This window comes from Sorex araneus, chromosome 1 (genome assembly GCF_027595985.1).
Source record: "Sorex araneus isolate mSorAra2 chromosome 1, mSorAra2.pri, whole genome shotgun sequence".
In the NCBI taxonomy this organism is placed as follows: Eukaryota; Metazoa; Chordata; class Mammalia; order Eulipotyphla; family Soricidae; genus Sorex; species Sorex araneus.
The window spans coordinates 29,812,570-29,826,114 of record NC_073302.1 but is presented as its reverse complement, the minus strand read 5'-3'; the positions used below and the strand labels follow the sequence as shown (position 1 = coordinate 29,826,114).

General features: G+C 40.0%; 1 protein-coding gene across 1 annotated transcript; it reads left to right on the top strand.

Moving 5' to 3' along the window:
* Positions 1-1,566: 1,566 nt before the first annotated feature.
* On the top strand, positions 1,567-12,193 carry NIPSNAP3A (nipsnap homolog 3A). The gene is made up of 6 exons (XM_004600276.2): positions 1,567-1,819; positions 4,713-4,923; positions 6,141-6,299; positions 8,882-9,031; positions 11,339-11,425; positions 11,514-12,193. Exons 1-6 carry the CDS (start codon positions 1,757-1,759, stop codon positions 11,588-11,590), a joined length of 747 nt encoding a protein of 248 aa, XP_004600333.2. The 5' UTR covers positions 1,567-1,756; the 3' UTR covers positions 11,591-12,193.
* Positions 12,194-13,545: the final 1,352 nt, after the last annotated feature.

Sequence of the window (13,545 nt, the reverse complement as noted above, 5' to 3'; positions counted from 1 at the left end):
TAATGGTGGGAAAATTCAAAATAATGATGGTGGGTAGGTCCAGTCCGGTGTTAGAATATTGAATGTAATAAATTATTGTGAACAACTTTATTCACTGTAGCATAAAGTTGTACATTGATTTGCTCGAGCGGGCACCAGTAAACTTAATTTAAAAATAATCATAATAAAATGAGTAAGAACAGGAGAGGGGATGGTGAAAGTGAAGTGCATGGAGTGCAAGGTCTTTGGCAGTGCCCCAAGGTGAGGTGACTGCGAGATCATCACCAAGTCATGCCACAAAAATTAATGAGGTTGAGCAGAAGACGGTTATAACAGAAATCCTAAATGTGACAAATGTTGGTTTTAACCAGCATTTAAGGAGGGGTAATACTATTCTTTGCAATTAATGTTTGTGTAGGGTCTTAAGTCACAGAGGGTAATATCCATTCCACTGTGAGATTCTTGAGTACACCTTCCCTTGTTCCCTTGCAAACTAAACACCCTAGATCTGTTCTTTCTCTCTTAGGGCACAAGAGGCAAACACATACCTGAAAAATGTGTGCCATTCACTGTACAGTTCCAGGGTTGAAGTTCCACGCTGAACTAATTGCCAAATGGTGGCAAGATCACAGCTGAATATGAGGGTAATACGGATAAACACAGCTTGCAGGACAATCGTAACCAGAACATTTCTATAAATTAAGAAAAAGAGAGGGGCTGGAGCCAATAGCACAGTGGGTAGGACGTTTGCCTTGCATGCGGCCGACCCGGGTTCGATTCCCACTATCCCTTATGGTCCCCTGAGCACCACCAGGTGTGATTTCTGAGTGCAGAGCTAGGAGTAACCCCTGTGCATCCCTGGGTGTGACCCAAAAAGAAAAAAAAGAAGAAAAGGGAAAGAAGCATTAGAAGACACAGCTCATAGAGCATCAATGAAAGAATTCTGGGGGCAAATAATTTGGGAAAGTAGATCAGAGTTGCTATTTTGCTTTTTTAGAAGCAAAACGATTTAACTTCCAACAGTATGTTTAAATTTATTTTTTTATATTATTTGGCGGGAAGGGCACTTCAAGCTGTGCTCAGGTGACCCGGTTGAAACTCTGGGTGCACCAGGGTCACCCAATGATGCCGGGACCCCATGTAGTACCCGGATTCTAAATGAGCCAAAGTAGGTCAGCGGCCCATAAAACTTTCACATACTCTGTTGTAACTGTCAGTTCCTAACTTTTCCCTATCCCACGGGCCCCACTTCTACAAGCTCCTATGAAGAGTAATCCAAATCATTAGTAGGAATATCATAAAATCGAAATGTGGATAGCAAAAAAGCAAATGGTGAAAAGGGAAGAGCGCTCTGGTCTTTAGCGCTCCAAAAATGACCCCAACTAAAAACCCTGGCATGCAAAAGTTTTGAAGCACATCCGTCCACGGGCACTTCCACCCTCGCCTCTCCACGGACACGCACCAGGGCATTGTCTACACGTCTTTAGAACACTCAGTGCAGCTGGACTAGGGGGGATGGGCTCCGAGGTGGGCCAGGAAGGAAGTAGGCAAATCCTCCTGAAGCCGCTTCCGGGGTTTGGGGGCAGAGCTAGGGGCAAGCGCGGGCACGGACGGTTCAGTCCCGCTCTCCGACAACGCGCCTGGCGCCAGGGCCCGCCTGACCCCGCGGCCTCCCGGGGCGGAGCCGCTGCCGCGCCCCGAGCCCGAGTCCACAGGTTCACGCGCGGCCCGTCCGTGGCACCGAGGATCCCAACAGCGACTCCCCGACGGCCGCGCCATGCTCGCCCTGCGACGCAGCCTGGCGAGGGCTCTGGCCGCCCGGACGCCCCCGACCCCGCAGGTAGGGAGCGCGGGTGGGCACGGGGCTCGGGGCTCGGGGCTCGGGCTCCGGGCAGGGGCGGGGCGCGGCGTGCCACGCGGTTGCAGGCGCCTCCGCCTCCCCGCCCGCCCCGCAGCGCTGACCGCCTCTAAGAACGCTGCAGGGGCGAGGCGTGCAGTTCCGGGGGGCGCAGATGCTGCTCAGAGACCTCCCTAACCGGCAGATGTGGCCGAAGAACAGGAGGTTCTCGCTGGCGGAACCGCGCTCCCTGCACAGGTTTCATTGTTACAAGCCTGGCCACTCCCAGTACACAGTGCTGTGCTCGGTGGCGCGGCCGCTCTGTCTATCAATCATCTGCAGCCACCAGGGCGCTCCGCAGCGCTTGCTGGGCAGAGAAAGAGGCGCGGAAAGGCCCCTTCTGGGCCTTCCGCATGCCAGCCTCCACCTAGCCAGCACCCTGCCCCCGCTGCTGGACTGCTTGTCCAGCGCGGTGGCGCTTCCCCGAAGGGGCCTGTGCCAGAGCTCCTCTTGCCCTCTCCAGCCCGAGTTGGAAGGTCAGCAGACCTATGCCAGCTCAGGGATCACTCCTGGTCGGCCTCTGGCAGGGGAACTCGTGGGATGCCCAGGATCGAACCTGGATCCACGCGTGTTAAGGTTTGAGCCGTGCCCGCTGTAACTGCCTCACCGGACCATGAAATGAGGCACTTTTGAGCATTTTGCAGTCTCCATTCACAGACTCAGAGTGAGGATGTGGAGGATCCGCCACAGGCTTTGCCCACGCCAGAGCCAGGCAGGGTGTGGATCTTCCTAAACCGAGATGATAGATAACAGACAGACGTTCACTGGGAAAGCTACACAACTGATTCAGCCCAACCTAGGCAATTGGCCTCTGCTGTGCATTTAAACCTAGAAGTTATTTTTCCTCCTGCGTTCAGGCGTTTCATTTATTTTCGACAGACATGGAAGGTAACTTTTTCTAGAGAGGAGGAACTCACTGGTAAGGAGAACTCAGGGAGAGCCATGAATGTCCCTTTTGCCCCTGAGGTTAACAATGTAGTTTTTGTTCTTCTGATCTACAGGGGCAGGGTCAAGAACTGTTCCTTACATCTTTATTCCGTACTTCGACTGTATTACACGTCGACCAATATGTGCATTGGAACTGCTGTCTTCCACGAGCCCAGGTGGAGGATAAGAGAGCTTGGCGCACTCATGATTCTGTTCTCTAGGTCTAGTTTCTGACTATAACAGAAATCACTTGCCCCCCAAACATACACAGTTCTGTCACTGCTGTTTCTCCTGGGAAAGACAATTAAGATACGGTCATGACCATATATTTTTTCTGCATACAAATTCCCTCTTAACTTAAAATGTAATTATCACAATTATCCCATTAGCCATCTTCTGATTTCTGCTTTATATAAAATATCCTTAAACTATAGAAGCTGGGCAGTTTTATGACATAATATTCCTTTTTAGAATTTGGTAAATCACACAAGAGAGAATGTCTCCCAAACATAGGGACTGTGGTACCCAATTTTGATGGCAAGCTCAGTCAATTGGGGAGTAAAAATATAATTCAATAGTTATCATAGAATAAGCTCAAGATACAAAACTTATAAATGATCCCTATGAACAATGAAATGTATGTGAATGCTCAGGGAAGATATTTCAAGGGGTTTAGGCACATGCCTTGCACATGGTCAACTCCAGTTCAATCCAGGGCTCAGCACAGAGTACCCCTGAGCACTTTCAGGGAGAGTTTTTGAGCACAGAGCCAGGGTAAGCCCTGAAAACACCTGGATGTGACCCAGAGTCCAAAACCCCTTAACCAAAAATAAAATACATGTCAAAGACAGATGCCTATTTCTTTTCTTTAACTTACCAGAGTATTTTTAGTCGCTATTAATCAAAATTCATCCGTAGCCTAGTAAGTACTAAAACTGTTTTAATCGATCATTCCTGTGTAATCAACTTTAGGAAACATGCACCGGCTAATGAAGTTAGAATTAACTTAATGAGCATATGACTATTACAAAAGGAACTAATAGTTATTCAGGGATATTTCCATCAACCTGGTATAATTGGGCGCCTTAAATACCCTTCAGATTGCATTTGTGATTAAAAACTAATGATTCAGACCATCCTATTGATTTTCCTTTTTTCTAGCATTCTCACAGTAGATTGCCACGTTGCTACACAATGGATCAGTCATAGTTTTCTATTACCTATTTCATTAGTTGCCTCGTCAGTCCTGTTTTAGCCGTTGTCAGCTTCACTGGATTTAGGACATGCCCCACGATTCCTATTGTTTCATGAATCAAAGAATAAGAATTTCCTGATGGTAGACCCTTTTCAAACATGCCAGCCACATACCAGTATATTTTGTCAAGTTCTTTTATTTTCTTTTTTCACTTTTTAGGACCCCACTTGGTTGACGCTTGGGGAGGAACAACCCCCACCTCAGTGCTCAGGGGTCACTCCTGTGATGCCATGGGTCAAACCTGGGCCTCCTACATGCAAAGCATGTGCTCTACCTATTGAGTTATTTCTGTGCCCCCTAAAATTCTTTTAGATGCTTAACACATAAACTATTGACTGAAGTGGCAATATTGACAACATTTTTTAAAAGACACTAAAATCCTAATTCTAGCTCTTGGTTTAAAACAGTACCCACCAGGCCTTATGAAGTGAATGTGGTGATCCTCTGATAAGCTACTTAATATATGTTAAATACATACAAGTACTTACGTTTATTGCCATATGTCAAATATCTATGGAAAGAGACAACAAATGTAAGAACTTAGATTGTGAGTATACTGTGTCCTTTATTTCAGGTCTTAAGAGTTGGTTGTTGTAGCAAGCTATTAGAAATCCTAACTTCCCCTAATATTTAAACTTACTTCCCTTTCTTTAGGTATGCTCATCTTTTGCTACAGGCCCCAGACAGTGTGATGGAACATGCTATGAATTTCGTACCTATTATATTAAGCCCCCAAAGATGAATGAGTTCTTGGAAAATTTTAAGAATAATGTTCATCTTCGGACTGCTCATTCTGAATTGATTGGATATTGGAGTGTCGAATTTGGAGGCAGGCTGAATAAAGTATTTCATATTTGGAAATATGGTATGAGTCATCATATTAAGTATTCATTATAAATGTTCATTGCATCTGATGATATATAACAGGTTTTTGGATCTATGCTTACTGTAATTATACGCAAATTTAGTAAAAATGTTAAAAGCAATTCAAAAATAATTCAGTGATTAATTCTTTGTAGTAGCCATTAACAATTTATGATTGGAGCCTTTAATTATCATACAGAAATATGATATTGGGAAAATATACCTCAAACTTCACATCAGAAAAATATGAATGAGATTATATTCTCAGAAGTATTTTGGTGTTGCTTATCGTGTAAGTGGCTTATTAAACATTTAAAGTCGTGACTACACAAACCTAAGTCGGTTAAGATGGTAAAGGAAAGCAGAACTTTTTTCTATATCCTGGGAGGTATCCCGGGGACCACTCCTTGCAATACTTCACCCAGCAGTGTGGACCTAACAGTGCAGTGCTGTGATCCAGCAGTGTGGTCTTGCTGGGGCCGAGTCAAGTTGTAGATGACTGTGACTACACATGGCAGTGCTTAGGTGGCTGGCGAAAAGTATGAGACTCGATATTATTTCTCTGAAATAAGATATTTATTCAAAGAGGAATCTACGAAAGTACCACCTTATTTCATGATGTAAAATTTAATTTAAGGTGTGACTTGACCACCCATCACCAGCACTAGAAAAAGATTCTTTTTCTAAACTGGTACTATAACTTAAATGGCACATTTGAATTAATAAGGACATGCACTGAGTTAACTTTTTGTTTCTTTTATGTACAAAGTCATTTAATTCAAAATAATACCAGAGGCGGATGCTGTAGGTGCTAATTCATCTCCATTTTACAGAGTAAGATCCAGGCCCAGAAAAATTCAATGGCTCGGTAAATCACACAAATGCCTGCTCAGTGGCAGGCCTCTAAAGCTCATTCTGTGACACTATTACTAGTTTATGTTTTAGTTCCTCTTTGTACCATGAGCAACTTGGAAGCAGATGTACAGATGTACATGAAGATGTACACACATGTACGTGTTGCTATCTCCAGTGGTATACATCAGTATCTTTATGTGGACTTAATGCATATATGAATGGAACAAAACCCAGAAAAAGTGCAAGAGTTTTAAACTGAATCTCTCCCTCCCTCCCTCCCTCCCTCCCTCCCTCCCTCCCTCCCTCCCTCCCTTCCTTCTCTCTTTCTTTCTTCCTCTTTCCTTCTCCTTTTCTTTCCCCTAGATAATTTTGCTCATCGAACTGAGGTTCGGAAGGCATTGGCCAAAGATAAGAAATGGCAGGAGCAGTTTCTCATTCCAAATTTGGCTCTAATGGATAAACAGGAGAGTGAGATCATGTACCTGGTGCCATGGTGTAAATTAGAAAAGCCTCCCAAAGAAGGTAAGACATCTCTCCCTGTCACAGTGAATCTTGATGGAAAATGTTGGAGATTTTAAGCTAAAAAAAAAAAACCCTGAAGTTCTCAATGTAAAAAAGAGGAAATTTAATCCTTTTTTAAATATATGAACATGGGTTGATTGGTGAGGTAGCAGAAAATCAAATCCCTTAGATTGTCCTTTAAAAATAATCATTAAATCATGCAGTATAATTTCAAACCTTTAGAAAATCATGAAAATGTTCATTTATTCAATAAACATTGAGAAGTTGGAGCTTAGGAGCAGAGCAGAGAAAAGATATGCAGACAGGTAAGGGATGGTGTGTGATATCTGCCATAATTAAAAATAATACATGGGGCTGGAGCAATAGCACAGCAGGTAGGGCATTTGCCTTGCATGCGGCCGACCCGGGTTCAATTCCCAGCATCACATATGGTCCCCTGAGCACCACCAGGGGTAATTCCTGAGTACAGAGCCAGGAGTAACCCCTGTGCATTGCTAGGTGTGACCCAAAAAGCAACATATATATGTGTGTGTGTGTGTGTGTGTGTGTGTGTGTGTGTGTGTGTGTGTGTGTATGTATGTAAAAGTTCATATATATGTGAACTTTTAAAGGTGAAATTATTTGCTTTAAATCTCAGCTAATTTTAGACCATGAAGTATATCTTTGCTTATAAAATTGACTGCTCGGCAAGTGTGTAAACTGAAGTTGCCAAGATGTATTACTGGAGTCTAACTTGTGTCTTCCTCTTTTCTGTTTCTCAGTTTGAAAATAATTCCTAAAGATTTGACTTTTTTCTAATTTTACCTCTTGCTGATTTAAACAAATTATTGCCTTAATCCAGTAAGTAAACAAAGGTCAGTTAGGAAAAAGTATATGCTAATTTTAATTTAATCTTATGTGTGCATAATTCTCAACACTGTATACTACATTTTGAAAGACAACAGATTCTAAAAGTCTTATTTGACCCTAATCCACTGGATTCCTTCTGTCGGGACAATGTCTAAATGAATAGTTGGCATCTTAGACTGTGTTAAATCCTTGTTCTGTTTCTTCATGTTGCTCATAATTTTTTGATAAATTTGTATTTTGTACTCTGAAAACTGAGGATAATGTTATAGGGATATTTTTTAGATTAAGTTAGCACATGAAACGTGATTAAGACTATTGACTATTATCAATATATGCTTTTGTGTAATTGAGGTCTTTACTTGCAGTGCCAGTTTCGAAAAAAGACTACTTCACTTTGGAGATGGTGGTGGTGGGTGATGGCCAAGTTTAGATTACATTTTATATAAGGGAAATCGAGATGATTTTTACTATCTTCTCCTTGAATCAATAGTTTCCTTCTACTTCTCAAATCTTCTCCATCACTAGTTCTCTCTACCATCCTATATTTCTGCAAGAAATCACTATCACTGTCATCCTGTTGCTCATCTATTTGCTTAAGCGGGAACCAGTAATATCTCCACTGTAAGACTTGTTGCTACTGTTCTTGGCATATCGAATACGCCACAGGTAGCTTGTCAGGCTCTATCCTGCAGGCGAGATACTCTCGGTAGCTTGCTGGTTTCTCCAAGAGGGATGGAGGAATTGAACCCAGGTCGGCAACGTGCAAGGCAAATGCCCTACCCACTGTGCTGTCGCTCCAGCCTCTGTCAAGAAGTAAAGTATTTATTTATGAAAGTATTTATTCAGGTGTTTTGGGAACAATAGAGCTCTCTCCTTTCTTCTTTCATTTTTTGTTTTTGCTTCTCCGATAAACTCCACTCTCCCATCAAGTTAATGATTTGTTTCCTGTTCCTGCAAGAAATGGAAACTTATGGGGGGGAAACAATACAAATAAGCATTATCTCTCTACTTTTGAAAGAAAGGAACGGGAAAATATGGGGACATACTCTTCTTACACCTTTGTTTTTGCAGGGGGCTACTCCCAACAGTGCCCTGGGGACAATGCACAATATCCGGGATCAGACTTGAGACTCTCAAATGCAAGGATTGCATTCCAGTCCTCTGACCCCTTTCCCTGGTGCCTCTTATTCATTTACTACCTAAAATTTTAGATGCAAGTATCTCAAAAGTCCTACTCCTGTTACAGATTCTCAGTGCTTGTTTTACGGATACATTTTATAGATTAAAAATATTTCAGGGCCTAAAAAGTTAGTACTGAAAGTAAGATGTTTGCCTCACATGTGCCAGCAGATTTGATGAGCCCCAGTACCCCATTATGATCTCCTAATCCCTGATGAGTGATCCTTGAGCACAGAAACAGGAGTAAGCTCTGAGCTAGCTCCACAGGTGTGGCATGAAAAAAAAAATTTCCAGAACAGTTTACCAAGGTTCCAGTCCTATATCTTTGTTTCTATAAAAGTAAGCCGAACAGATGACCATTAAAATAAGACAAGGACTTTCTAACTGTACAAGCAAAAATATCAACGAATGTAAAATTTGATAAATAAAACTACATACAATTTTGTATGATTCCTGAAATTTATTTCTGTGGATTATGCTTCAGGAGAACCAGATTAACTTGATTAAAAAGTTCCCTCATTAATGTCTTTTGCAAATTTTTGTTCTTATTCTAGGAGTTTATGAATTGGTCACTTTTCAGATGAAACCAGGTGGACCAGCACTCTGGGGTGAACCATTTCAACGGGCAGTCAATGCCCATGTCAATCTAGGCTACTCAAAACTAATTGGTGTTTTCCACACAGAATATGGATCCCTTAACCGAGGTACCATTGTCTGTTCCTTTTCTGAAATTATCAAAAATATTGCTATATTGGTGATCTGCTAAGTTCTTTGAGTTTGTTCTTTGAGTTCTTTGAGTTTGTTTTATATTCACTGAGATGACTAGGTGTCTACTTTTATGTGGCATGTTTTAATTTTCTTGTCAAATGTTTAATTTTTCTGTTGATTTAAGGACCAGAAAAACTTGTTTCACATCTTATTTATTTATAGGGTAAGCACTTTATGAAGTCTTTTTCAAGTACTGCTTTGGTAACACATCAAATTTTAGAAATTTAAAAAAAAGTTCAAATAACCTCAAGAATCTGCCTGTTATTTTCTTCTTTGTTGCCTCTAAAATATATTTGTGTGGCTTATTTACATATATAACTAGGGTTTGAATGATTATGAATTTAACAACTCTTATAAATACTAAAAGCCCAAAGGAAAGAAAAAAATTTCTCACTAACCTATAGGCAATATTGTTAACTTTTATTTTCTTGTAAATTGTGATATATTTTAAAGTCCGGTGTATTTTCACTGTTTTTAAAAGTTACTAGTTCTGTTTAACATTAATACACACAATGGAAAAGTGGTTAATTGAGAAAACTTGGTATCTATTTTTTCTATTGCTAAGATGTTTTTATTTTATTTTATTTTATTCTATTGAGGTGATATGACTTCAACAATGTACTTGCAATGCTACTTATGCCCACCACCAGTGTCAGTAATTCTCTACTGTTATCCTAAGTTCCCATGTTCCCTTTATTTTTACATTTTGATTATCTAATTTCTATGTTTAATAGGCATATGTAACAGAAATTATACATGAATATATGGCATAGAAATAAGGAGCTTGAAATGTGATTCAATTTATGCAAGGAGTAATGTATATGCACAGCTAATGAATTCCTAACATATCAGATAAACATAAATATTTTATTTATATAATGAACTCTTAATTGGGGGTAAAGAGGTACCAAAGATCAAACCCATTCATATTTGCAAAGTATACCCTTTACCATTGAGATAAATCCCAGCTCCAAATGCATTTTACTTATAAAGCCCAAAGCCTCTTAAGTCAGAAAAGTTCAGAGAGATTTTTGTGGCAAACCCTTAAAAAATATGTGGAAAGAACATCTGGAAAAATAAATGACTAAGAATAACTAATGCAATACTTGAAAGATTTATATACATTTGCCTCCAACATAAACAAATCGAGCTTCTGATCTTTTCCCAGAAACTTAATTTCTAATGATGTATCCCAAGAAGATTATTAGAAAATAGAGAAAAATGTATCTTCAAGTTGCACTATATATATGAAGATGAAATTATGAAAATTATTTTATGACTAAATCATACCATAGGCAAAAATGACAGTCAAATTACAATGTAGAGAGGAAGCATCCATAAAATTGCTAAATGACATAGCAATAAATTGATTATATATGGATGAGAACTTAGAGATTTATTGATTTGGCTATGTGGATGAAAATTTTATTTCTAAGCCAAATAGCAAATGAAGAGTTGGTGAAGAAAAAAGATGTCAACTAAGAGTTTTATTTAAAGTCCAAAACATGTGCCTTAACCCCTGCAACATTTCTAGCCCCACCTTCTGAAAATTTCACACTGTATTTCTGTCATCACTATCATCCCATTGCTCATCGATTTGCTCAAGCGGGCACCAGTAATGTCTCCAATGTGAGACTGGTTGTTCCTATTTTTGGCATATCGAATTCAACACGGGTAGCATGCCAGGGTCTGCCATGCAGGTGAGATACTCTCGGTAGCTTGCCGGGCTCTCCGAGAGGGATAAAGAAATTAAACCCGGGTTGGCTGCATGCAAGGCAAACACCCTACCTGCTATACTATCTCTCCAACCTGAAAATTTATCACTGATGTATTAGTTTTATCTTTTTGATGCTAACTATTTTGAATAAAATATAAGACGTCTTCTGATTCACTTTCCTTTATTTCTTTTGTATGGTACAGTAAAAATCCCCTTTATTTACCAGCTACATTCTAAGACCCCAGTTGATGCCTAGGTCTTCAAACAGTACCAAACCCTAAATATACAGATTTATCCAAACCTGCCCATAATAAAGTGTCAATTACAAATTAGGCATAGTAAGAGATGAACAACAATCTAATAATTAAACGAATAGAATTTATTCTGTAATAAAAGGTATGTACATGTGGTCTCGGTCCAAACACCTGGTCATATTGTCAGACTACCGTTGACCATCAGGTTACTGAAACCATAGGTACTGGGCTGTAGTGGTCTCTAAAATCGATTGTTTGCGTTCTTTCTGCAGTTCATGTTCTTTGGTGGAATGAGAGTGCAGATAGTCGTGCCATGGGGAGACATCGGTCTCATGAGGATCCCAGAGTGGTGGCAGCTGGTAAGCAGCTTCACGGGGCATGAATTATTCTTAGAATAAATTTGATTTAGTCAATAACTTTGTATACCTTCTTGTAATTTTTTTTTAGTTCGGGAAAGTGTCAATTACCTAGTGTCTCAGCAGAATATGCTTCTGATCCCCACATCATTTTCACCGTTGAAATAGTTTGCCACTGAAACACAAAGCCTTTCATTTACTGCCAATAAAATGTGTCTGCTAATAGTGCTTAAATTTTCCAAGCGATTCTTTTATTTGGAGGAAGTGGTAAGTTAATTCACTGTCTCTGCATTTTGAAAGCCACCTCTTTTCAATGTTATTACCACCTGAGGAAATAGTTATATTCATTTTCATTCTGATAACATAGCATTTCTCATATTGAAATGATTTTGTGCTTGCAGTATTTTAAAATTGCTCCTATGTATCAACTCATCCTGTCTGCTTTTACTGAAATTTAAAATGTTGCCCTTTAAAGTTTATTTTGTGATGCCGCTGGAATTTATTAAATATCAAATCAAATATATTTGAGACAGGCTAATATCTGTGTTACTTGTATTAATTCTGGCTTTCAAATTATTAGTCAGTCTGATTTGGAAAATAATATAATTATACCTAAGTTTAAAACAACTTTAGGAAACTTCCCTTCTATGCTGGAATGTATGGGCTATAGTTACATTTGTTTATTTTATTTTGTATCACTAACGAAGACTCGACTCATGTTTTTAAGATTTTTATGGACTTGGAAATGATTACCCTAATAAAAACGCATTCCTATTTAGGTTTTTTATTTAATTTTTGTTTTATTTTCACATTATCTTCTCTGGAGTTTTCACTGCTCTGTGGGTAGTGACACAGTTATAATTTATGAACTTTATCATAGATACTGTTATATCAAGAAAATGGCACAGCAGTAATTCCAGGCAGGGCATGCCAAATTGGGCTACAGGCCTGGAAGGGGGAAAAGGGGTTACTTTGTATTTTTAAAACAAAGTGAATAGAGTTGGTAGTAGCCAGAGGGTGTGTGTGTGTGTGTGTGTGTGTGTGTGTGTGTGTGTGTGTTGGGGGGGGAAAGTGTGTGTGTGTGTGTTGGGGGGGAAAGTGTGTGTGTGTGTGTGTATGTGTGTTGGGGGGGAAAGGGGTTACTTTGTATTTTTAAAACAAAGTGAATAGAGTTGGTAGTAAGGGGGGGGGTGTGTATGTGTGTGTGTGTGTGTGTGTGTGTGTGTGTGTTGGGGGGGAAAGGGGTTACTTTGTATTTTTAAAACAAAGTGAATAGAGTTGGTAGTAGCCAGGGTGTGTGTGTGTGTGTGTATGTGTGTGTGTGTGTGTGTGTGTGTGTTGGGGGGGAAAGGGGTTACTTTGTATTTTTAAAACAAAATGAAGAGTTGGTAGTAGCCAGGGTGTGTGTGTGTGTGTGTGTGTGTTGGGGGGGAAAGGGGTTACTTTGTATTTTTAAAACAAAATGAAGAGTTGGTAGTAGCCAGGGTGTGTGTGTGTGTGTGTGTGTGTGTGTGTGTGTGTGTGTGTGTGTGTGTGTGTGTGTTGGGGGGGGGAAAGGGGTTGCTTTGTATTTTTAAAACAAAGTGAATAGAGTTGGTAGTAGCCAGAGGGTGTGTGTGTGTTAGGGGGAAAAAGGGGTTACTTTGTGTTTTTAATACAAAGTGAATTTCCCAGGTACATTGAGTGATTAGATTTTGTCAAAACAGGGCAGTTGGTGAAATTATTTTGGTAATCACACAGATATGCTAGTTTTCCTTGAAGAATTTTTCATTTCTTTTTTAATTGAGTGCCTCTAAAAGTCTGCCTTCTAAAAGTCAGTTTGGTATTCCAAGCTCTTTTCTTAGTCAATTTTTACGGCTATGTTATTTTTGTATTTCTAAAACACTTTGTAGGTGTAGACTTCTATATTATAAATTTACCAAGTGGAATTTGGAAAACAGAAAGTGCAGTGTATAAGTGTCCTAATCGAAGATAGATCTAAGGGATGAAAAAAATCAAAACATCAGAAAAGAGTGATGAGGTTGTGCTGAATGTAGCCTCTACTATTAACACACCAGAAAAAGAACCCACAACTTTTGTAAACCAACTGTGACTTCAAAGCAGAACCTTTTCTAGAGTTTGTG